The following is a 25,768-nucleotide window of genomic DNA, read 5'->3' as shown; positions in this document are numbered from 1 at the left end:
CTGGCAATAGGCTCTGATGAACAAACAGCTAGCTTTCTCTTCAAGGCAACACAAGAGCAGGAATGACAGAAATTTTGCTACCTCCCAGGTAGGAACTGAGTCCCATACCAGATAGGAATGAATGTCTTTATACCTGAGAGGTGAATGCTGGGGATATCCCTGTGCCCCAAGAGTATAAAATCCAGTTCTGGTCTGTCTCCTTTAACCCTCAGAGACAGCATTTACTGGCCTTTCTATTCCCAGAAGGTTGTTTAGGAGAGAATGGAGGTGCTATAAACACAGGTTCCCTAGGTTCCATCTAATCTGTTGTAAAGGCCCTCTAAAAAGTGAGGTAAAGAAAACCCCAGCTTCAGCCTCTAAGTTCTAGAGTAAAAATGGTTTCTTTGTAGAACAGATCTCAAAACAAGTGAGGGAAAAGAATGAGGATTTAAGGATTTCAGTATAGATATATAATTTTAATATTTTATTTAAAACGAAATCAAGGGTAGGTTGGTTTGGGAGAAAACATCTAATTTGCAGAATAGAATTTTTTTTTTTTAATCATGAAATTACAAGTCATTGGTGAAAACAGCCTTCTTCCTCACCCGGGCTCCTTACAGAGCCTGCTTAGGAAATAAGAGAGGTAAATAATCTCCCTTACTCCCTCCCCAACAGGGCTTGGCTCTCCCCAAAACCCAAGGGAGGAATAAATCCTCCATTGCCTCTTCCCATTTCTACCAAGAAAGAAGCCCGTATCAGGTCCAAGCTCCTGAGATAATAAGGGTCCCCTGGTTCCCTACTGAGGTTAGGCACATCTGGGTCAGAGAAGCCACAAGGAAGACTTTTGCTTTTCAGACTCATATAGACAGTTATCAGGGTTCCCAGATGCAACCCCCTTATAAACAAACACATCCATTGTCACAGAGGAAAAGGAGGAAAGATAGAGACCCTGAGCAGAACCAAGCCCACCACTTTATCATGGTCCTACCAAAGTCCCTCCCCCAAGGGCTCATCAGCCGAGGAACCAGTAGCTCTCTTTAGACTGGGGCAGCAGCAAAAGCTGAGGGCCCTGGTTGGGAACAGGCTGGTCCTTGGAGAGGTATGAATGTGCAGGTACAGAGGTAAGAAGAGCATCCTTATCTCCTCACCCTGGCTAAGGCACCAAAAGGAAAGAAGGAAGGTAGGAATGGTGAAGATGGGAGGGGGAGAACAGATCCCTTGGATCCTCTGGCTTTGGGGAAGACAAAATATATGAGTGGAAAGGAACAGAGACTATCATATGCGTCCCATGACTGTGCAAAGCGGAGCATCCAAGCGGATAGAGCCACACCAGTGTGTCCATTACCCATAATGTTCTCTTTACCTTGCTTCAGAGTGGGAGGAAAACAGGTTGCAGGAGTCAAGGGAGCAAAATCACAAAGGTATTTCCCTGAGCCTGAGAGGTAAGGGCTAAAGAAATAAAGCTTTATGTACGTGGCAATGTCTATCCCTTCCTATCCTGCTCAATCCCCCTTGGCCTATATGCTGGTCATCCTATTGTTATGAGGGAGGAGAAGGAGGATCAGCACTTAAGGGAAGGGCTCAGTTGGCCTAAAATACCCACTCCTCCAGAGGCAAGTCTGTCTACCAGCTTCATGCTGATGCCTTTTTTACCATCATCACTCACACCCCTCCTGGTCTTAGGGCTGAATAATCGAGTCCCCCTCCCGGAATGAGGAATCTGAGGCTTGGCAGGGCAGAGCAGGCCTGGCCAGGGCAGGCCTCAAGTGCAGTTTCTGGTCCTTTGTGGACCTAAGCTAACAGGAGCTGGTCTGCAGGTTGCTCTCCGTAAGCAGCGATGCAATGGAAGAAGGGTCGTAGACACTGTCAAACTCCTCATCCGAGCTCAGCCCTTCACGCTGGGCTGACTCAGCAGCTGAACGGGAGGCTTTGCGCCTGAGTCAGAGAGAGGAATACTTGTAAGGGAAGGAGACAGAAAGATTCAGACAATCATGCTTTTCACGCTAAGGAAACTCCCAGCTGTTCTAAGGCCTCAAGGTACTCACAAGATCCCCCACCCAATCTGAGATCTGGGGAGATGGGGTATAGACTGGGGGCTGAACTACTAAAGAATAATCATGAAGGCTTCCAGCCAGGAAGGAGGGACTGCAGAGTCCCATCTCAGAGATACTCCTCCCTATTCAGTGCAGGAGAGCTCACTCCCTTCTTGCATAACCATCCTGATTGAGCAGGGGGGCAGAAAAGCAGCCCATACCAGGAGTCCTTCTCTAGGGTTTTGATCCGGGCCTGGAGCTGTTCATTGACCTCATGTTGCTCTTCCAGCTCACGCTGGGCCTTCTTCCTCAGGCCATCCAGTCGCTCAATCTCCTCTTCTGCTTCATCCACCTGCCGCTTCAAAGCCTTCACCCTCAGGCTTAGCTGGGCAGGATACCAAAACCCCACATTAGAAAAGCATCTGCTACTACCATGGACTGGGACCCTCCCCATAGCTATTTTGACAAGGGATCGTTGCCCCAGAAATATGTCATGACCACGGGCAAGTTCCCTAACTTCACAGGCTGGTTTTGGGGGTTAAAAGAGCTCATACACATATAACACTTAGAAAGAGAACCTACCACATCATCACACTCAATGCACTATGCCTGCTCTAATCCAGTGCCTCCCATCTAGTCTCCGACCTTATACAAGGACAGTAGAAGCTGGAAAGACCTATGAGATGGGGCCTCCATTGGCCTTTAAGCAAAGCACAGTATATGCTTACCATATGGTTGCTTGGCCCTGGCTATCATTCTTACCTGGTCCTTCTGGTCATTGACATGCTGCCGCTCATCATCAATTTGGATGGACAGCTCTTTAACCCTCCGCTCCAGTTTTCGGTTGGTGGACTGAAGGACCGTCTTCTCCCTAAGAAGGTGTGATAGGGGGGATGTCTATGGCTATCTCCATTTCTAAAGGAAACCCTACTTGGCCACCTCCAGCCTCCATGAACTCCTCTCAGTCCTGTCACAATAGGGAGGATCCAGGGCAGATCCAAAGAACCAGAGAGATAAGAGGTCATTCACATTCCAGAAGTTCTGCAACTCCTTCTGCTCTTTCCCAAAAGAAAAGATGCCCCCTAATAATCAAGCTAGGTTGGCCATGTCTGACGTGCAAGATGGAGGAAAACTCAGAGAAGAAAAGGCCAGAGGGAGAGAGAGAGGATGGGCTCACATCACCTCTCTTCAGCCTGCAGCCGCTCCTGCAACTCCTGATTCTGGGATTCAAGCTGAGAGAGGCTGGCACTGGGCTTCTGGAAGCCTTCTGAGCTGGCCAATCGGCTCTTCAAGTCCTTGTTCTGAGAGGGACAGAAAGTCTTCATGGTCACGCTCCACTTCTGATCCCTCCTATGGTCATTCTACCTGCCTCTGAGGGTCTATCCCCAAGACTCCTGACTCCTCTGCTCACCTGTCTCTCTAGGGAGATTTTGTCACACTCCAGGTCCTGTCGAGCAGACCTCTCCTGCATGAGCTCTGACCTCAGCTGGTCTACCTAGTAGGGACAGATGAGAGGGGTCAGATTTGAGGAGGGCTAATAATGAACGAGCCAGGTAAACCACATGAGACAGAGAGTAAATAGTAGGATGCCTTCTGAATCCCAGCAATTCTTAGGCAACTAAGAAATCACAGCTTAGTCAAATGGGAAGAGCCACAGAATCAAAACAGGGCCTCCTCCATCTCACCAGGAACTAGCATCCCTTCTGAAGGGAAGCAGCCTGGGCTCAGGTCAGAGTATCCCAGGCTACCAGGATTTCTTGTTCCACTCAAATCCCTGGCTTCTTTCCACCTGGCCTGAAGCAGAGAGACCCTGAAGTAGCACGAGCCATGCACAGATTCAGCAGCCAGAATTCTCCAGATTACAAAGCATGGGAGGTTGGAGGCATTTTTGAAAGGTATTGCAGTCAGGGGTGGGCACGGGGGAAGGGTAAGAAAGGACTCACCTGGTCCCGGCCACGAGTCACACGCTCTGTCAGCAGCTCCACGGTACTCCTCTCCTCATCTAACTCTGCTTCCAGCCGTGAGACTTTTTCCTGTGGCATGGGAGCAACAGGTTAATTCTGCCCCACAGGCTGGACACCAGAATGCTAACCCCCAACCAGGACCCTCCTCCTAGCCTCCACAGACCTTTCTGTCTCACATGTCCCCATAACCAGCTGGTGTGTGCCCCTGCCTGGAGCCACCATGGAAGCTAGCACCCTCTGCTGACCAGGCGTGGCACTGAGGAAAGGGTGGTGATGCCTCCTCTGGTCTCTGCTCCAGAATCTATTCCTCAGTGGGGCAGCCCTATTTCCCTAATGGGAAAACATTCAGAAGCCAAAGTGCCTGAGCCAAAGCTGAGCTGGAGAGAGTCAGAACCCAAAGCGCCAGGATTCAGATGAAGGAAGTACACTCAAGCCAGGCAGTCCCATGGAGAGAGACCAAGGGTATGGTCTCTTGGAGACACACTGTCTGGGTCTGAAAATCAGACCTACCACTTCCTAGCAGAAGAGCCATGGTCAAGGTGTTTAACCTCTCTGTGTGTCAGTTTTCCTAGTCTATAAAATGGAGAAAAGACTACCTATTCCACAGAGTTATTCTCAGGATTAAATGACTCTCCAGTGCCTGGCAGATGGCATAACATGTAAGCGTTTGATGCTGCTATTGTCACTGTTATTATTATATTATTACTGCCAAATATAGCAAACTGAAGACCATTATTCACTCCAAAGGGGAGAGGCCACTGCTCAGCTCCAGCCAACTGCTGCCATGCAGACAGCTTAGGATTAGAAGCTCAGTGTTACTATATTTTCCAAATGTACAAAAGGAACCAGAAATCAGAATATATAAATGACACGTATAAATTTCTAAACGTTGGCAATTGATTCAGAGTCATTGAAAGTACTGCACTCAAACAAAATCCATCAGCTGTGGGCTACCTGCTTTGGGTACCTAGCATAGAAAGGGGGCTTGGAGTGTCCAGCTCCCTTCCCCCACAGAAGTCCCACCTGCGCCCCTCCCCCACCACCCCCTGTGCTGTCACCTCAAGACCCTTCAGCTGCCGGGTCCTGTCATCCTGGGAGCGCTTCTTGTTCTCTGCCTCTTGCTCCAGGCCCTGCAGTCGCTGGGCCAGCAGCTCTTTATCCAGCCTCGCTGTGTCCCGGTCAGCCTGGGATGCCTGCAGGGCCTGCCGGAGCCTCTGGGTCTGAGTGGAAGGGAGAATGCAACTGATGAGAGCTGGGGGTGGGGGTGAGGGGAACAGTCTGCCCGGTGGGGAGCAATGTTTCCTCACTGATGATCTTTAAATCGCCAGACCACGGTAATAATAAAAGGCTGGCTGAGGTTTAGTCCATTGTCTTCTCTTTGAAGATCTAGCTAGCTTTATTCAACAATTCAGGAATCAGGCAGCATCCTATCTAGCAGGCAGGCAGGAGCTCTTAGTCCATTTTCTTTATTGCTTTAGAATGCCCTACACAAACTAGAATCACTTAAGGAGATTTTAGACAACGGATCCCAGGTCCTAGCCCTAGGAGATATGATTTAAGTGATATGGGCTACAGGCTGGGTACTGGGATTTTTTTTTTTTTTAACAAAAAGGGATGAACATTAAAAAAAGGGGGGGGGTTATGTAATCACAAAACAAAATTATAACAAGTTGTTACTGTAAAAGATTGTGAGCGACACGTGGGTGGCTCAGTGGTTGAGCATCTGCCTTCAGCTCAGAGTGTGATCCCAGGATCCTGGGACAGAGTCCTGTATCAGGCTCCCCGCAGGGAGCCTGCTTCTCCCTCTGCCTGTGTCTCTGCCTCTCTATGTCTCTCATGATTAAATAAATAAAACCTTTATTTAAAAATTCTTTTAATAAATAAAGATTGTGAAGCATTAAAACTAGCCATCATATTTAAAGCACCTACTCTGTGTCAGACATGCCTTGGTTCTGTTACCATATTTCCACTAACATTGCAGTGTTGAGATTTTCAAATTATTTTAAAGATTTTATTTATTTATTTATTAAATATTTTATTTATTTATTCATGAGAGACATGGAAAGAGAGGCAGAGACATAGGCAGAGGGAGAAGCAGACTCCATGCAGGGAGCCCGATGTAGGACTCGATTCCGGGACCCGGGACTCCAGGATCACGCCCTGAGCTGAAGGCAGATGCTCAACCGCTGAGCCACCCAGGTGTCCCAAGATTTTATTTTATTTGAGAGGGTGAGAGACAGAGAGAGAGAGCATGAGCAGGGGGGCAGGGCAGAGGGAGAAGCAGATACCCTACCGACGAGGGAGCCAGATTTGGAAGAGGGAGCCAGATGTGGGACTTGATACCAGGACTCCAGGATCATGACCTGAGTCTAAGGCAGCCACTTAAATGACTGAGCCACCCAGGCGTCCCTATGATTTTTTTTTAATATTTTATTTATACTCTCTCTCAAATAAATAAAATCTTAAAAAAAAAAAAAAAAGAGGCAGTGACCTTCAAACCAAGGACATTGAAAGGATTCCTACCCCCTGCCACTTCTGCTCCTACCTCATCCTGAAGCCGGCTCAGCCCCCCTGAGTTCTTCTCAGCCTCAGTGGCCCATTCCTTGGCCTGACGCTGGGCATCCGCCACCTCCCGCCGGGCCTTCTCCTTGTAATCCTCCAGCTGGGCCTGGAGCTGCTGCAGAGCCTGCTTAGAATCGTTCCCAATCTGCTCCAGCTGGGATGAAAAGAGCCTTTTTAGCACTATACTCTTGTCCTTCCTCTAAACCCAGATCCTCTTCCCGTCCCTCCTCTAAGTCCAGACTCCCCAGATTCTTCTTACTGCTGAAGCCACCCTCCCTCCCCAGCTCTCCCCTAGGCCTAGGTCCCTAGTATGGCAAGTAATAATACACATATGGCCTGGGTTCAAATCCTGACTCTACCACTTGTTAGCTATGTGGCCACAGGCAAGTTACTTATCCTCTCTGGGTCTCAGTTCCCCATCTGTAAAATGGGAAGATAATGGTACCTACATCACAAGATTGTTTGTGAGAATTATATTAATTATGTAAACTACTTATAACTGTGTCTGATACAAAGTAAACCTTAAATGACCAAATTTCAACAAAACCAAGATGCCAATGATTGGAAGATGTACCATAAAAAACAAAAAACAAAAAACAAAAACAAAAGAAACAAACCTGTCAACTGAACTGTAACACACCATCAGTCATAAGGCACAAGTCAACTCTGGAGATGATGGCAATGTGCATTTTAGAACTGACAAAATATGTATGTTTGCTCTAGCTTTAAAAAGAGATTAGGAGGAGAACCTTACCTGAAAAAATGCAATTTATTTCCTTTTTTTTCCTTTCTCTTTGCCCTCCCTCAAATATAAAGTTTCACCCACAAAAATCCTGTGTTTAAGTCTTAAAGACATCTAGGAAGAGATCCTAGACACTTCCTTTCCCTACCCCAAACAGAAAATTCTAGTAATAAAGATTCCTGTGTTCAGGTCTTACAGACATGTAAGGAAGAATCCCAGGAAACACTCCCCAAGGATCAAGACCACCATGGATGGGATATCGGGGTGGACAAGAACACTGAGGAGTAGTAGGAAGGACACCCCTCTCTAAAGATTCTGCCTCCCCAGCAATTAACTTGAGGAAAGCAAACACCACACATTCTGACCCCGACCCTATCCCCCTCCCACAACGTAAGCTTCATTAAGAGCTAGGCCTCCTCCTAAGAGCCAGGCCACCCCATGCCCCACCTCCTTGTTGAGCTGGCACACAGTCTTGTCCAGCAAGCGCTTCTGTTCCTCCAGCTCAGCCTTGCTCCGCCGGAGTGCCTCCCGCTGCTTCCCCTCCTCCTCTAGGGCCCGGTTCAGTGCTAGCTGCTCCTGCCCTAGGCGGGCCAACCCCCGCTGGGCCTCCTCCAGCCGGGCCTCCAGTGCCCGCTTGGCAGCTGCCAGGCTCCCCTCCTCTTCCTGAGCGGCATTCAGGGCCTCTTCGAGCCGCTGTTTCTCTGCCTGGGAGAGGGGAGACAGAAATCATTTGGAGGGGAGTAGATGGAAGGGAAGAAGAGCGAGCTATGAAAAAGGTAGGCAGTGAAAACAGGCTCCAAAGGACTAGCAAAGAAATCAAGAGAAAGAACAGGCATAGGGTGGGGGATAAGAGACAAAAATACCAGCACAAGGGGCAAGACGTTTGCAACAAAGTACACTCCAGGAGATAAGCCCAAGTTTAACATTGCATTGGGAAGGCAAATAGAAGCACACCGGGGACAAAACAAAACTGAGAGCTGAGGATTTAGCTGGAGAGTATTGAGCCAGGGGTGAGAAGAAGGAGGGCCAGGGGGAAGCCAATGATGTGCACAGGGCACTGACCTCTAGCCGCTGCACCTTGTCCCGAAGCCTTGCCTCTGCCACTTCCCCGCCCTCTGCCAGGCCTCGGGCCTCCTTCAGCTGCTGTTCCAGACCCAGGATACGCCGTCGGAACTCGTCATTCTCCTCCTGGGTCTCCCGAAGTGTCCCTTCCACTGCTGCCCGTCGCTGCCCCAGCACCGCCACCTCTGCCTCTGCTGCCACCTGAGCCTGCGGCCAGTTCAGGGAGTGGCAGCTCAGACCCTGGGGCTCCAGGTCACCTACCGTATCAGGGAAGCCACCCCGAAGAGAGCCCACAACAGTGGTAGTGCCCCTGAGGATCCCACCCCTGCAGAGGAAGTGGGTATCAGCAGGTGCAGCCCTGCCACCCCCTCCCTGCCAAACCCTGGTTACTTTAACCACACACCTAGGACAAGGGTCTGGTCTGTACATACCCATGATAGGTCATTTTCCATGCCCTCTGGCTCCTCGGCCCTCCAGACCCCTCAGCCTCCACCTCCTAAGCCCCGGGCCCACTCCCCTTGCCTTGGAAGCCTCTTCACAGTCCTGTCTCAGTTGCTGGAGGGTTTTTTGTAGCTGGAGACTCTGCTGTTCCAACCCCTGGCCTCGATCAGCTTCAACCTTTAGCTGCTTCTCCAATTCCCGCTCCCGGTGACGCCCAGCCACCTCCTGGTTCTGCTGCTCTTCCTTCAGTTCCTTAAGTTCCTTCTGTGTCTGGCGCAGCTCCTAGAAGGAAAAGGGGACAGTGGCAAGGCACCGGGAGGCAGCCAGGGCCATCAGACTGCGTAGCAACTGGAACTCTCCTACGCTGCTGGGGAAACAAAAGATGGTGTGGCTACTTGGGCAAATGGTCTGACAGTTTCTCAAAAAGTTAATCATAGAGTGACCATATGAATTCCATCCCCAGACACATATTCAAGAGTACTGAAAATATGTTCTCAAAAAACATGTTCACTCGAATGTCCACAGCAGCATTATTCATGAGAGCTAAAATACAGTAGTGACCCAAATGTCCATCGATTGGTAAACAGAGAAACAAAATATGATATATCCACATAGAATATTACTCAGCCCTAAAAAATAATGAAGTCCTGATACTTGCTACAACATTGGGAAGCCTTAAAAAAGATTATGCTAGGTGAAAGAAACCAGACATACAAGGCCATATGTTATAGGAGTCCAATTATAGGAAATGCACAGAACAGGTAAATGCATAGAGTCAGAAAGTAGATTAGTGGTTGCAAACAGCTGGGAAAAGTGACTGCTAATGCAGATGGGGTTCTTTTTTGGGGTGATGAAAATGTTCTGTAATTAAATAGTGATGATGGTTGTATAACTTTGTGTATATACTAAACACCACTAAATTGTACACTTTAAAAGGGTGACTTTGGGGCACCTAGGTGGCTCAGTGGGTTAAGCATCTGCTTTTGGTTCAGGTCATGATCCCAGGGTCCTAGGATGGAGCCCTGCATTGGGCTCCCTGCTCAGTGGGGAGTCTGCACCCCCATTCATGCTCTCGCTGGCTCTCAAATAAAGTAAAAAAATCTTTTTTTCTAAGGGAGAGGCAGGCTCTCCATTGGGAGCCCAATCTGGTACTCAATCCCAGGACCCTAGGATCATGCCCTGAGCCAAAGGCAGATGCCCAACCACTGAACTGCCCAGGTGCCCCAGTAAAAAAATCTTTAAAATAAAAATAAAATAAAAGGGTAAATTCTATGGCATGTGAAATAAATGTCCATAAAAAAGAAATCACACGCAGTGAGAGTAGATGAGGGTTTGGATAAAATAGGATTGGTTATTTCAAAAACAAAAGAAAATATGTTGAAAATCAAAACATATTACACAATAAATAGTGGTGCTTCTCTTATTTCTTTTTTTAAAAAGTTAAAATATTGGGGCGCCTGGCTGGCTTAGTCAGTAAAGCGTGTGACTCTTAATCTTGGGGTTGTGAGTTTGAGCCCCGCATTGGGTGTAAAAATAAAAATCTTTTTAAAAATTAAAATATGGGGATCCCTGGGTGGCGCAGCGGTTTAGCGCCTGCCTTTGGCCCAGGGCGCGATCCTGGAGCCCCGAGATCGAATCCCACGTCGGGCTCCCGGTGCATGGAGCCTGCTTCTCCCTCTGCCTATGTCTCTGCCTCTCTCTCTGTGTGTGACTATCATAAATAAAAAATAAAAAATAAATTAAAATATGACCTCTGGTTCTAGTTCTTTAGCTATTAGCTACTTCTGAAATTCAGAAAATACCATAATTAGGCTGAAAGTTTATATTTTTTGAGTTTTCAACATATGACACTAACAAAACTAACTATAGAGGAAAAAACAGCACCTCATGGGGTCTACATTGGATGGGGAATATTTTTCTCATGTGTATGTTGTTTGAGTGAGTACTTGATTAAATACACTGCATATGTGAGATAAATGAAGCCCTAGTATTACTTTTTAGCTTTTAAGCTTCATCTCACATAATAAATCACTGAGATTGTCCAGAGGAATGTCCAAGTTTATTATGTCAACTAATACAGCAAACAGACTTCAGACTATCCTTGGTATCTGTTAACTTCATATTAACGTAGTAAAAATTTAAGAGCACTTTTCATTTCACAATCACTGAAAGTATATTTGGTTAACACTTATTACATTTTTCTCCACCCAGTATTTGGCATAAGCTTGGACTTTTATTTATCTGGAAAATCATCACTTAGAGCTATACTTCTTTACTCATTTAATAAATATGATTACCTTGATTACAAGTAGGCAGTGTTATGGTAAAGGCAAGATTAACACACACTGATTAATTAATACTCGTTAAATGGGCACCAACTACATATCCAGCATAATGAATCAAAGAACTGTAAACCTAGAAGGATCCTCGGGAGGCCATAAATGCCAGTTCCCTATACTAACAAAAATATTTTCTAAGTTTCTAAATCATCAAAAATAATGAATTGCTTTCTTGTCCTTCATAAACTAATACCAGGAACATGAAGAAATTATTTGTATTCACTTCAATTTGATGACCTTGTCATTTATAAAACATCCATGTATGATATAATATTGAATTCCCTACCTCTAGATTCTATAAGCAGCCCTTGAATTAGATTTGGCTTCCCAAGTAGGTCAGCTGGCTGAGCCAATGCAAATATTCCAGTCTGTGTGATGACGCTTGCACAAGTTAATAAAATGGCATTCTAACTGTAAATGTTTGTTTCATAGATGTAGTTAATGAGCCCATCCCCCTGCCCGCTCCCCTTAAGCCCCCCAATCCCACTTCTAGCCTCTTCCAACAGATCAGCTCTCCCTGTGCAGACCAAATTCCAAGCTTGCAAAAATGACCCTGCAGTCTCACAAATCCATCTAAATGCTGCTCCCCATGAGGTTTCTTGGGAGGCAGCCAGCAGCCTCTGGCTAGACCCAACCAGAAGTCCTTTCCATTAGAAACATGTATACTCGATGAGAGCCCAACAGCATCAGAATGTGTTGGGGAGAGAGATGGCTGAGCAGGCAAGGTGGGTCCTGAAAACCAAACACAGGAGGCAGCCACACAGTGTGGAGGCCCTCATGGGTAGGCGAGGTCAGTGCCCATCACCCCAACCTGCCCTTCCATGCCCCAACTCCAAGTACTTTCTTTTTTTTTTTTTAAGGTTCTTTTTTTCTTTTTAAGATTTTATTTTATTTATTCATGATAGACACAGAGAGTGAGAGAGAGGCAGAGACACAGGCAGAGGGAGAAGCAGGCCCCATGCACAGAGCCCAACGTGGGACTTGATCCCGGGTCCCCAGGATCACACCCTGGGCTGCAGGCAGCACTAAACCACTGTGCCACCAGGGCTGCCCCCCCCCTTTTTTTTAAGTAATGTCCACACCCAGCATGAGGCTCAAACTACAACCCTGAGATCAAGAGTCTCATGCTCACTGACTGAGCCAGCCAGGTGTCCCTCCAAGTACCTTCTTAAGCTCCTCCATTTGGCGAGTATCTGCAGCACCAGCTCGGGCCTGCCCTAATTCCCTTTGTAACACCTCTATCTTCTCCCCAAGCTCGTCTTCTATCTCCTCCTTCTCCATCCGCAGCTGCAGGAGTCTGAATCCAGCCAGGTGAATGCAAAGGGAAAGGGAACAAGGTCAGGCCACCTGCCTGGCAGAGGTTAGCAGGACAATGCAAACCACCTCCCCAGAAGCCAATGGACGGCACCCACCCTCGGTACCCACTCTGGGCAGAGTAAAGGGCACAGCATGGGTAGAAAAGAAGCAGGATATAGGAATCCCAGATAAGCATTCCTGGGAGAGAGGCAAAGTCCTTACTCCTGCTTAGTGGCTCTAAGTTCATCCTTGTTCTTCTGGAACATGCTCTGCCAATGCCCTGTCTCCTCTGAGGTCTCCTCCAGCTCCCTCTGCAGCTCCCGCACCAGGGTTGACATTTTCTGCCTCTCCACCTCTAATGCAGCATGGTCCTAGGGAAGGAGGCAGTTGGGGACCAGGAGGCCCCGAGGGAAGAACGCACTTCAGACCAAAGTAGAAGTGTGGAAGGGGAGGATCAGGTCCAGAGGGCATCACACCAGCTACACACCATGATAGCCCAGTGATGCTGGGTGCAATGCTAGCAGAAAGCTCTCCCCAGGTTACAGCTCCACCCCCACCCCCACCCCGGTCCCTGCTGTCATTTACAGGAAGCCTCCCCTATTTATTTATCATGGTGCTCCTCACCTGCATTCCCTCTCTCTGCCCTTGTAGAAGGAGACCTTGAAGGTCTTCTGGCCAAGGTTCGCAATACATCTCATGTGTGTCTTTTAGAGGGAGTTCCAGTTACGACCAGGAAAGTCCCAAAATACCAAGAGACCTCAAGCCTCTTTTTGGGGGGATGCCCTCTTCTGACAGCCCCTGCTCTGGTCACATGCCTGGGTTGCATCCTGTATACTCCGGCGAAGCTGCTCTGCATCTCGCTGGCACTGCTGCCGGACATGTTCCACCTCCTGGTCACGGGAGGCCACCTCCTCCTTCAGGGCCCCCTTCAGGGCTGTCAGCTCCCGCTCCCGCAGTCTCAGGTGCTCCTCCATCCGCTGCTTCCCCTCTAAGACCTCTTCCAGAAGCTCTCGGGCCTCTAACAGGTCCTGGGGAAATGAAGGTGGAAGAACAGAGGAACTTTATTCAGATCTGCCTGTCTGTTCATTCACTTAATCCATCAAAAATATGTATTGAGCACTTCATACCTGTTAGACTCAGCACAAGGTGCTCTCTGCCCTCTAAGATGCCCCCTGTTCTGGGTTCTAACCCCACCCCACTATCAAATATGTCTGAAAGCACATTAAGGGGTACCCATAATCAGTTGCATACTGTACATACTCTGGGGACACTGGAGATGAGCAGACTTGTGCTTGGTGCTCTACTGAAAGAAAACAGAGGCCACAGGAGCCATCCTACTGCCTACCTTCATGAGCGCCTCCTTAGCAGGCTCAGGCTCCTGGGCCTGTTTCAGCTTGTCCTGCAGCTCCTTCACCTGGGCCTCCAGCCCACATCGTACCCTTTCACTCTGGTCCACAAGGAGCTTCATGTTCTGGAGCCTAATAATTATTAATAGATAATATCATCACATGCCACATGTCAAGTAGTTTTCTAAACACTTTACACACATTCATCCATTTCAACCTCCTTCAAGTCTCTGTTCAAATCTTAAGGAGGCCTCCCCTGACCACTTTAATACTGGAACCTGCTCCTCCACTCTTGGCCCTCTGATCTGCTTTGACCTACTCTACTTATCACCTTCTCACATGCTACAAATTTTCTTACCTGATGTGTTCATTATTTACTACTGTCTGGCTCCCCCCACCTCTGGGTAGAAACTATGCTTCTAGAGAACAGTGCTCTTCATCTGAATGGTTCATTGGAATCTAGATCAGTGCCTGCCACACAGTATTGACTGCAAAAATACATGCTGAATGAACAATCCTGTGAGGTAAGAACTATGATTAACCTATAGAGAAAGTAAAGAGAGAAAGGTCCTATCTTTAAACTATCTCTGTCTGCCCCTTCTAGCTTCTAGAGATACCTTTCCATGTCTCACCCAGGGGGTACTTCCAACCCTGGCCTTGGTCCCCAAGCAGCCCCATGCACACCATTAGCTGTACTCACTCTTTGGTGCTCTGCTGGGCCTCGCCCTTTCTCCTTTCCAGCAGCTCCTGCAGTTGGCTGCACTCTTCTGCCTTCTCCTGCAGCTGCCGCTCCAGCCCAAGCCGAGATGACTCTAGCTTCGGTCGCTTCTGGAAAAGGCAGGCAGAGTAAAACAGGTGGAGAGTAGGGAAAGCCTCTCAGAAGGACCAGGAGTGATGCAAATGTCTAACGTTTACTGATACTTACTACATGACAGGCACTGTACTATGGACCCGGTGTTTCTTATCTGCAATGTAATCCTCTTAACAAGCCTGGGAACTTGTGATGGTTTAAAGTATGTCCACTAATTCTCTGACATTCCTTTCAAAGGGTAAAGCCTCTCCCCTTGAGTATGGGCTGGACTTAAGGACTCTTCTAACAAACATAAGGAACTCCAGTGACTAGTCCTAAAAAGGCACTGCGGTTTCCTCCTTACCTTCTCTCTGGGATCATTCACCCTTGGGGAAGGTAGCTGCCATAACGGGCAGACACTCAAGCAGCCCCATGAGGAGGTCCACACAGCAAGGGAATGAGGCCTCCAGCTAACACCCACTGTCTTCTAATGACTACAGTCCCAGCCAATACCTTGACTGGAAACTCGTAACAGCTAAGCTGCTTCCAGATTCTGAGCCCTCAAGACACCAGGAGATGACTGCTTCAAACTGCTCCAAACTGCTAGGTTTTGAGGTAATTCATTACACAGCCACAGATAAATAACATAGTACAATTATCATCCCCACTTTACAGTTAAGGAAATAGTGGCTTAGAACATGTAATGGACATGCCCACGAAACGGACACAGCCAACAGTTACCAGGATTCGAACTCAGTTTCACTCCACAGCTGACTACTTAACTGGTACACTATACTGCTTTCTAGGAAATAAGAGGAGTTACAATTCGACATGTACTGAGTACCAACTACATGTAAGACAATACTGTGAGAGGTGGGAGCAGTATTTTTTTAAACTATTTTATTTATCTTATTTTGTTTTTTTGACAGAGAGAGAGAGAGAGAGAGAGGTTGGGAGGAAGGGCAGAGGGAGAATCCCAAGCAGGTTTCATGCCCAGCACAGAGCCCGACACAGGACTCAATCCCACGACTCTGAGACCATGAACTGAGCTGAAATCAGAAGTCAGACACTCGGGGCATCTGGGTGGCTCAGTGATTGAGTGTCTGCCTTTGGCTCAGGTCATGATTCCGAGGTCCTGGGATCAAGTCTCAGATCAGGCTTCCCACAGGGAGTCTGCTTCTCCCTCTGCCTGTATCTCTGTCTCTGTCTCTCTCTGTGTCGCTCATGAATAAATAAATAAATCTTTAAAAGAAAAAAAAAGTCAGGTGCTCAACCAACCAAGCCACTCAGGTGCCCCACGGTTATGTTTTTTAAAAGGAAGTTCAGGGATCCCTGGGTGGCGCAGCGGTTTGGCGCCTGCCTTTGGCTCAGGGCGTGATCCTGGAGACCCAGGATCGAATCCCACGTCGGGCTCCCGGTGCATGGAGCCTGCTTCTCCCTCTGCCTGTGTCTCTGCCTCTCTCTCCCTCTCTGTATGACTATCATAAATAAATAAAATTAAAAAAAAATAAATAAAAGGAAGTTCATAGACTTTAGCATAAGGCTGATCTGAATTTTAAAATTCCTTCTCTGTGACTTACTACCTTAAGCAATCACTTAACCTCTCTGATCTTCAGTTTTCTCATCATGAAAGGGCCCACAACACCTACTTTACAAGAACACCATAATTACTACATATTCCCAGAGAGCACCTGCTACAGGAAGCATACTCAATAGGAGCATCTAGGGGCTCAGGTGGTTAAGCATCTGATTCCGGCTCAGGTCATGGTTATGATCTCGGGGTCCTGGGATTGGCTCCCCATTCAACGGGGAGTCTGCCTCTCCCTTTGCCTCTGCCCCTTCCCCCACTCATGCTCTCTCAAATAAATTAAGTACGTATACTCAATTAATGATGGTACTGCCATCATCATGACACCAGTGAAAAGGACTGAGGTAGCGATGTACTCGAGGCATCCGCAACCAGTGAGCACAAAGCCAGGACAAAAACTTCCAAAGGAAATGAATGGAAGAGGTCAGAGCCCCGATGAATGTGCTCTTCTCCCCATGCTCCAGAGAACCCAAGAAGTCCTTGGTGGGACCAGCACACGCTCTTGTCCCTGTGCCACAGAACATACGAGTGTGCATCCCATTGCTTAGAAGTGCAGTCGAGGCCACAGTTTCTCCCGTGTCCTGTATGCCTCCTGCTCCTCCAATCTCCCCTCACCTTCACCTCCTCATCCAGTTTCTGCTGTAGCTCCTCCACTTTTTGGCTGAGCTCACTCTGCCCAGTCAGGGCCTTAGCAGATCCAGAAGTCATCTGCCAGAGACAGGGTGGGAAGGAATGGGTCAACATTCAGACCCCAGACCCCAGAGGCCCAACCCTGCCTCCTGCTCCCACCAGGAGATGGCCACTCACCACCAGAGGCTGCATCTGTTCCAGCACCAAATTGACCTTCCTCCTCACAGAGGTTTCGGTTTCTGAGCTTCTGGAGGATAAAAGGTTAGAAACAAAGGCTAAGGGAGAGAAGAGGTAGCAGAGATGAGGGAAGGAAGAGCTAAAGTCAGGGAAGATAGGGAATGAAGCTAGGAGGAAAAGAAGGGAGGCGTGTGACTGTGCTGTTGAGAGGGCCCCCACTCACCCCTCCCTCAGGATGCTATAGATAGTGGCCTTCACATGGTCCACACTGCCCGGTGGGGCCGTCTCCTGCTGGTCTCGGAGAAGGTCTGGAGTTGATTTGAACTGCAAAACATAAATCCAAGAAATAGGAAGATTAAGCCAGAAGCGTGTGTGGAGTTCAGATAGTGCAGAAATAGTAGGTAGGAGACGAGGCCCTCCAAGCATGCTGAACAACTTCAAGTGGGGGAAAAGAGGCAATACCGCTGAGGCCTGAGCAGCAGGCCCAGGAGAGGTCCTAGCAGGGTACACCTCTCACTATTTTTTTTTTTAAGATTTTATTTATTTATTCATGAGAGACAGAGAAAGAGAGAGAGGCAGAGACATAGGCAGAGGGAGAAGCAGGCTCCATGCAAGAAGCCCGGAGCTGAAGACAGACGCTCAACCACTGAGTCACCCAGGCATCCCTACATCTCTCACTGTTGCTGCAAGCCACATTCTATTTGACAAGCAGATTTCAACTAGCTGTGAGCTCTGGGACAAGTTACTTATTACTAACGACAGTTAACATACTAGAATTTGTAAATAAACAGGCTTAACTTTGCCTCCAAGAAGTCATTCCCCACTCACTTAAACTCCTGAGTGGGAGACAAAGGTAGGAGACCCCTGACAAGAGCACCAGAAGCTGTTCATCTTACCAGGCCTGTCTTACTTATGCTACAGACCTAGCAAATGCTAGTAACATGATTCAGAGCTGTAACAAGTAACTCTCATGCTGTGAAGGCAGATTTCATAGTTAGTTCCATTTCCATGGAAGTATCTTTTTTTAAAAAAAATATTTTATTTATTCATGATAGACAGAGAGAGAGAGAGAGGCAGAGACACAGGCAGAGGGAGAAGCAGGCTCCATGCAGGGAGCCCGACGTGGGACTCAATCCCGGGTCTCCAGGATCACGCCCTGGGCCAAAGGCAGCCTCTATACCGCTGAGCCACCCAGGGATCCCTCCATGGAAGTATCTTGTACACATGAATACCACCTATGAAGTAGATGGATAAAGTGGAGGACAAAAGTTGAAACTTTCTGCCTCAAGTTATTTAAATTGGCAAGGGGTTCCAGGGCTATTGGGTCCCACAGAGGAATGAGGTCTGACCTGTAGCATGCCAGGGTCCCAGGCTCTCCCCCGTGGCTCCTCAAAACTCTGAAGAACCCAGTCCTGGGTCTGACGGGAACAGCTAAATCCACCAAGAGGGCCCTGATTCTGGGATGACTGTTTGGAGTTGCCCATGTGGCTGTCATGCTTTGTGCTAGGAGTCCAATGGGTAGGGAACTGATGTTCTCGTTCATCAAGGGTATCCCGTGGGAGCCGGTTGTCCAGGCTTTGGCTCCGCTTGCGTTGTTCAGGGGGCAGTGTCCGCATGCGCCGGCCAGTTCGGCCCCGGGTCTGCCCACCCTGGCGACTATCAAACTTGTTGATGAGTGAGTCCACTGAAGACAGGGGAGCAGTATCAATAGTGCTCCCTGGGGAAGCTACTTCAGGGGCCAGCTGCAGCAGGCTAGTGCTCCTGGTGCTCGGACTCACAGGGGCAGGGCCTTTCAGTGAGGCCTGGGACTGGGATCGGAGTAGCCTTCCATTCCAATGGGCCTCAAGCTCCTCATCAGACATGCTGCCCTGTGAGCGGGCAGGAAATTCCTTGGCATGAGAGTAGGTGCTTTCAGGGAGTTCAGAGTCAGAGTTTAGAGCTCCTGGAGGCCCTCTGTTGTTGGTCCCCTTGATCTGGACCCCAAAGGAGTCACTGCCTTGCTCCCCACTGTTGAGCACCACAAAGGGCTGCCCAGCAATGCCCTGCACACGCACAGCGACTCCATAGGTATTGGCTCTAGCATCCTTAGCAGGACGTCGTCCACCACGACGCAGGGTGTCCATCTCTGCATTACCCACTGGCTCTGTGATGAAGCGAATCTGGACTCCATGGTCTACAGGGCCCCGGGGCTCAGCCATGGTGGATGCCTGCTCCATGAATGGGAGGGATCCTAGAAATTTAAGAAAACAGTTAAAGCTGAGAGACTGGTAGTAGAAACCCAGAAACCTCCACCTGTTTGGCTTTTGTGTGGCTTATTGCCTTGTCATTCCTTCTACATAGAACAGTGGTCTTCATATTTTATTTGAGCAGCAGAAATACCTCAAGGGCCTATGAAAACACAAGACAACTGGACCTTATCACCATAGTTTCTGATTCAGTAGGTATGTATTTGCATTTCTAACAAGTTCCCAGGTGATACTGATGCTGCTGTTCCAGATTTTGAAACCCATTGACTTAGAAGAATCCATTTCTTCTTATACAGTCCTAGGGACCTGGCTTTGTCAAGAGTTTAATGATTTTGTTTGATCTTCACACATACACATATACTACGGTGTGCCTCCTCCAAACCCAATCAAGGCAGAACCCAAACCCCACCTAACATATCTCTATCCCAATGAAGAAAAGCAGCCCTCTACTCCCAGAGCCCATTTAAAATACAGAAGACCCCCCCCCCCAAGGTATGCCATCCCATTTCTGGGAGGACAGCAATGATGCTACTTGGGGGAACTAAGGGCTAAGGACAGGCAGGGGAGAGTAACTACCTTTCTATTGTGCATCTTCTGTCCCTTTTAAATCTGGAACCATGTAGATGTATTGCTTATTCAAAAAAAATTTAAATAACATTGAAAAGAGTGTCAGCCTAAGAGGTCCTAGGACAGGCAGACTTGTCCCACCTGAAGGCCAGAGCCAGGACCAAGCCAACTCCTCCAGCTGGTGTTAGCCTAAGATTAGAGTTGGCAAATGGAATATATTCCAGGTATGTTCTGGCTCCAAGAACTGGGAAGGGCAGGTTCTCCTTGAAGCAAATAAAAACTCCAGCTTCCCTAGCCCTGCAACTAATCACCACAGCCTAGCACCAACCTGGAGGAGGAGCATCCAGTGAGCCAGACAGACACACAAACATACCCAGTTCAATCTCCCAGTGGAGCTCTGGGCCAAGAAAATTTGGCAAGGCCCCCTTCCGAGGCTATAGACTTGCTAGGAAGGTGAGAGGGATGGGAGTGGCCTTGCTCCAGGTGAGAATGGGGTTGGTGGGAAGAACATTCCTAGCATTCTCAGCCCTTCCACTCCAGAAAAAGGAACCAGGAGGGAGGAGCCCTTATTGGCAATGGTTCTTCTTTTTGGTTCCAGAGACTCCATTTGAGAGACTGATGAAAGTAATGCACCCACCCCCACTACTGCCCCCCAAGAAACAGTCCACACAGACTTTTACCACAGACTCTCAAGAGGTTCACGAACACCTCCAAGCCCACCCTGAACTAAAGGATCCCTGTCCTTCCACCATTCCAACATTGGGGAGGACTTTAACCAACCTTAGATACTCCAAACAAAAGGATAATTGGTTGGCAGGGTCCTTTGTTAGAATGGTAAGAGAATGGATCAAGAAAGAAGCTCTGAGGCAAAGGGATCAGTTATCCAAACCACTCATCCAGTAAAAAAGGAACCTAGCCCTGCTCTTCATTAGATATATACAACCTTGCGCAATCACAACTTTTCTGAGCCTCAGTTTCCTCATCTGTAAAATAAGTATAATGATAATACCTCCAAAAGTATTATCTGTGAGAATTAGACAATAATAATTACATGCATATTCAGCTGTAAAAATTTTATCATGTTCCGCACTTCAGATTCTTGCATTTAATTTACTTAGGTTCCACTTTAATAAAAAGAGGGAAAACAGGAGCCCCTGGGTGGCTCAGTCAGCTAAGCATCAGACTCTTGGTTTCAGCTCAGGTTATGATCTCTCGGTCATAGGATCGAGCCCCATGTTGGGCTCGGCATTCAGCATGGTGTTTGCTTCAGATGCTCTCTCCCTCTCCCTCCCACTCACTCACTTTTTTTTCCTCTCTCTCTCTCTCAAATAAATAAAATCTTTTAAAAAGGAGGGGGCAAACACGACAAGATATGAAACATGAAACATACCTAGCAGCATGACTATGTCTGTTACAAAGCTGACAACAAACATTATCCTGCATACATGCTGTTCCTTTCAACAGGACCTTCCTTATTTCAAGTCCTTCACAGAAGGATGTCACTTCCTTAGAAACTTTCTCAAAGACCTTCTCCCACAAACTAGGTCAAAACCATGTTATATGTTCTACACTTGTCCTTCAATGAATTTGCCTCAGTTTATTATTCTTTTAAAGATTTCATTTTTAAGTAATCTCTACACCCAATGTGGGGAATTTACAATCCCAAGATCAAGAGTTGTGTGCCTCTGCCACAGTTTATTTTTATATATTTATCAGAGTGATGACTGTTTCCTGTCTGTCTCTCCTACTAGATTATAAACTCCCAGAGGGCAAAGAACACAGCTCTCAGCTGACTCCTGTGGCCCCACGGCCTGGTGACACAGCATGCATCAATAAATATTTGTTAAAGGTTGTATCCTGAACCAAGGCAGACTTGCACAGCAGTGGTGAGATTTACCCAGTGATCCCTCACAGCCATTTATCATTTGCTCTCATAACTAGACATCTCTTCTGCCCCATTCATAATTTTGGAACCATGTGCCTAGACTGCCAGCTCTCTGAAGTCACATGATTTATTCATAATACAGCTCTACTCTGTCAGTACATCTACTGATCTTCCAGATTCAGGTCAAGGAGCTCCCAGGCTAGGCCCAGCAGAGTGTATAGCCCCTCACTCACCCAAGGACACCAAGTTGTTCAGAGGTAGGGCTGAATGTGCTCCCCAGGTCCCAATGACTCCCTAATTTCCAAGGGAACGGTAGTCCCAGAACAGGTGGGAAGGTTGAAGGAGGGTTGAAGTGATCTTTGGGGTGAGTCGGGAAGCAGGGCTCTAAATGATTCAACACGGAAAACCCGAAACCTATCCGCCTTTAGTTACAGAGGACAGTGGGGCGTGGCCTGGGGTGCAGCTCCAAGGTCTTGCGTAAGCCCCAGAGGCAGGTAAACAGCGCCCTAGTGCCAGGAAACTTGGAGTACTGAAGCTTCGCTCTCACAGCCTGCTCCTGCTCTTCCCTCCTCTGGCAGGCAACCAGGGCACTCCTCACCAACTATGCTCTAGGAAGAGCCCAGGCCACAAGTTAATTTAACTTCATCTGTCTGCCTCTTGCCATTCCTGCCTGTAGGGAGAGGAAGGATACTGCGCACCTGTATCAGGCAGCCACTTTTCCCTGGGTTACTCATTAGCCTGCCCTGCCCCAATTCCGTCACCTCTGGCCCAGCCATAAGCATCTGGCTTCCAACTGGGAGTGACAGTCCCTGGGCTTCTAGCAGAAAGTGGGGGTGGGGTGGCAGAAAGTTAGAGTGGGGTGGTTTGGGATGTGCAGAGGAAGAACTGATATACGCAGGGCTAGATGCCACATAATCAGCAGATTTAGAAAAGGGAAGAATGAGAGGTATAGAAATTAGACTCTTCAGAGGTAACAAGGGAAGTAAATGGTTAAAATAGAAAAGGACAGTTCAGTGACCTTGATCAGTTGGCTATTTTCTCAGAAAGAGTTACAAAGACAAGATGGTTCCCCATGGATAAAAAAAAAAAAAAAAAAAAAAAAAAAAAAAACACACACAAACACTCCAAGTGGACTCCTGGCCCAGTCCACTGAAAAAAGCAGAAACCTGAGAGCCAGGCTAGAGCAGCTTGGCCAGTGGAGGAAAAAACACAATGACAAACTGGGCCCTGCAAACTGGCTGGACTGGTTTGAGAGGCAAGGGGAAGGGGAGGGCCAGGGAGACTCCAGTGGCAGCTCATAAAGCAGACCAGAGAAATTCCACAGTACAGAAGAGGCAGGGGGCAAAACCATGGGCAAGGACTGTCCAGCCGAGATGCCAAGGCCAAGGCCCTGAGGGAGGAGGCAGAAGGTGGAGAGGAACAGGGAGGAACAGAAGGGAAAAGAACCTGGTGAGTGACAGGCCAGCAGGTGACAGGAAGACTCTGTGTCCCCTACCCCTCCCTCTCAAGTTTCCCCAGTTGCATCCCACACTTGCCTAGGCCAACTCCCTGGCCCTCAGTTCTCACCTCCTTGGCACAAAGAGAAGCAGCCCTACCTTCTCTTCACCTCCCACAGGGCTGATAGCATGCAGGTCAGCCTGGGGAAAGAAGAAAGGGTTCTGGGAAGCTAGAATCCTCTTAGGGTCAGGCAAATCTCTGGATTAGCAGTCCTGTAGGGCCAGCCCCCCACTCCTAAATATCAAGGATGAAAGAAGAGGTGCAGAGGCACGCGTAGGCAGCCTGCGGACAACATAGCGGTTGCTAATTATTTCCCAATTACAACCACTTTCGTCAGGCAGGGCATCAAAGGGGCTAAGCTAAGACTGGCTCTGGTTCCTTATGTGCCTAAGGCAAGGAAATCTGCCTCAGAAGTCTTGTCTCAGCCCCAATGTGCAGTTCTCATCCAACCTGGAGACCTAGAGGTGCTAGCTCCCCTAGTCCTGTGGTCTCCAAGGGAGTCCTGTCTATTTCCCACACCACTGGTGCCTACTGCCAGTCTGAGAGCCATCATGGTCAGGCGGTTGGGGATGCCTTGTGGGGTTTCAAGGAGTAATGGGGATCTTCTGGGAGGCTTCAAGGTAGTTGGTCACGCTCCCAAACCTCACCCAATGGCCCCATTCTAGAACCACAGAAGGAGGCATGTGTGCTTGGGGAGAGGGGGTTTGACATTAGCCCCAGAAAGAGGCCTCATTAGAAAGTATTTTCACACATTTCTAGGCCTAGGGATCTCTACTTCCTCACATCCCTCTCTTGGAGAGCACTCTCTCAAGAGGAAGAAGGGAAAATTCTCCCAGGTATCAAAGCAAAGGCAGACAGAAACTGAAAGGTTTAAATAGTTTCAAAGCGATGGGGGTGCCTACTTGTTCTGCCCTTCAGCCTCTTCCCCTATAGGTGAATCGTTACAGCAAGATACCACAACTCGGGGACATCTCAGAGCCTGAAAGCAGGTGTCAGCGCCAGCTCAGAACGGTGGTGGTGGGGGGGGAGACACGGGACCTCAGGGCAGCAGCACTGGACACCTTCCCCCTGATGTCTGAGCCTCACGCAGCAGCCCCCCTGGACGCCTTCCCCCCCCCCCGGTCTCTGCCCTCAGGCAGCAGCCCCCCTCGCCCAGCTGAAACTAACTCCTTCCGCCCAGCACTGCGGTCTCCGAGAGAAATTCTGTCCCTGGGACGGGCGTCTGACCTCCAGCGATAACCTGGCCCGAGACGCTTTCCTGTCCGAAGAGTAGCCTTGGTCTCAAGTGCCCTCCACCGACACGGTCCCTAGAGTCAGTGCTCCCCCCCACCGTCACCCCCCCACCCCTCTCCAGTGCAGCACCTGTGAGGGCATCTCACACCGCCTCGCCCCTGCCCCCCAGGCCCGCTCGCCTCTTGGGTGCCCTCGCCCCTCCGTGGTCACTCACCCCAGTCGGGCTCCGCGCTCGCGGGCTCCGGCCGGGGCCGGGGCTGGGGCTGGGGCTGGGGACTGGGGCTGGGGCTGGGGCTGGGGCCCGACCGAGCTCCCGCTGCCGCCGAGCTGCAGCCGCGGCACTGCACCGGCGGTGCCCGGGCCCTCCCCTGCGGCCCTCCGCGCTCCCTCCCCCATCTACCTGTTACTCCCCCCGGAGCCCCGCCCCCGCGGGCCGTCACCCCCCCCCGCCCCGCCTTCCCCTTCCTCGGGTTGGTCCGCTTCCCGCGAGGGGCGGGGCGTCGCCGTAGGGCCTCGCGGCGGGGGTCCCAGGCCGGGTCACGTGGGCCGGTGGGCGAGGGGCCGCGGGAGGCCATCTTGGGGGCGCGGTGGTGCGCGGTGGTGCGCGGTGGTGGGCGGTGGTGGGCGGTGTGTGGCTGGGAAGCCCCAGTCTGGGCATCCTCCCGGCCACGCTGGGGAACGGCCCTCCTCCTCCGTTCAGGCAGCTTTCCGCCCTCACCTGGCCCGCGTGACCCAGGTCGTCTGCTGTCCTCTGCAGGGGGAGCTCCCGGCCTCGGACGCCGGAGCCCCGCACTCCAGCTCGTCGCTTCTCCCCAGCTCTCCCCAGCCTCAGCGCAGCCCCCAATCCTCTGGCCTCCGTAGATCACTGTCCAGCCTGATACCTTTTTCTCTGTGGGTTTGTTTTTTTTTAATCATTTCCCAAATCACATACAATTTAAGTTTAAATCGTTTTCATCGTTTGTCTCCCGTCCCACGTTCAAGTTCCACCAGGGAAAGGATCTCTTGTTCTGTTCGCTGATTCCCCAAATGCCTGCTACTGGGACCAGCACACAGGAGGCGCTTAATTTGCTGAATGAATGGAAACTGGGTAAACATCAGTGTAAGTTTACATTGAAAGGGGATGTAAATTTATAACGAGTAAGAATGACCCTCGCTCTAAACAAAAGGGGACTCAACCCCAGATTGTGAATCCATTGTGGAGTTGAGCCGTTCCAGATGAGGAATTGATCTCAGGCCCCAGAAGAGTAGTCAGGTCAGGGGTGCTGAGCAAACTATGCTGACTGTGGTTAAACAGCATTAAAGTTGCCTTCCTGAGATTTTAACCGTTGAGATATGTAAAAAAGGGATTAGTTTACCTTGCTGGGCTCTGCATAGTATTCCTAACAAATATT

At 49.2% G+C, this 25,768-nt stretch overlaps 1 protein-coding gene across 4 annotated transcripts; it reads right to left on the bottom strand.

The window, feature by feature from the left end:
• Nucleotides 1-440: 440 nt before the first annotated feature.
• On the bottom strand, nt 441-24,729 carry CGN (cingulin). Of its 4 annotated transcripts, XM_055312649.1 has the most exons (22): nt 24,592-24,711; nt 23,214-23,284; nt 18,299-19,179; nt 17,173-17,273; nt 16,950-17,019; nt 16,758-16,850; nt 14,465-14,592; nt 13,764-13,896; nt 13,234-13,446; nt 12,641-12,789; nt 12,287-12,419; nt 8,865-9,065; nt 8,343-8,549; nt 7,728-7,985; nt 6,522-6,692; nt 5,035-5,196; nt 3,956-4,045; nt 3,424-3,507; nt 3,195-3,313; nt 2,775-2,883; nt 2,234-2,397; nt 441-1,914 (listed from the first exon to the last, which is right to left on the bottom strand). In XM_055312649.1, the coding sequence occupies exons 3-22, from the start codon at nt 19,163-19,165 to the stop codon at nt 1,776-1,778; spliced, it is 3,591 nt and encodes a 1,196-aa protein (XP_055168624.1). In that variant the 5' UTR covers nt 19,166-19,179; nt 23,214-23,284; nt 24,592-24,711; the 3' UTR covers nt 441-1,775. The 4 variants fall into 4 exon arrangements, with proteins under 4 accessions (XP_055168624.1, XP_055168622.1, XP_055168625.1 ...); XM_055312647.1 differs by lacking the exon at nt 23,214-23,284 and having other exon boundaries at nt 24,592-24,729; XM_055312650.1 differs by lacking the exons at nt 23,214-23,284; nt 24,592-24,711 and adding an exon at nt 24,507-24,522.
• Nucleotides 24,730-25,768: the final 1,039 nt, after the last annotated feature.

Source organism: Nyctereutes procyonoides, unplaced genomic scaffold (assembly GCF_905146905.1).
Source record: "Nyctereutes procyonoides isolate TBG_1078 unplaced genomic scaffold, NYPRO_anot_genome, whole genome shotgun sequence".
Classification (NCBI taxonomy): domain Eukaryota; kingdom Metazoa; phylum Chordata; class Mammalia; order Carnivora; family Canidae; genus Nyctereutes; species Nyctereutes procyonoides.
Note: the sequence above shows the minus strand (reverse complement) of the source record. Positions and strands in the feature narration are given on the sequence as shown.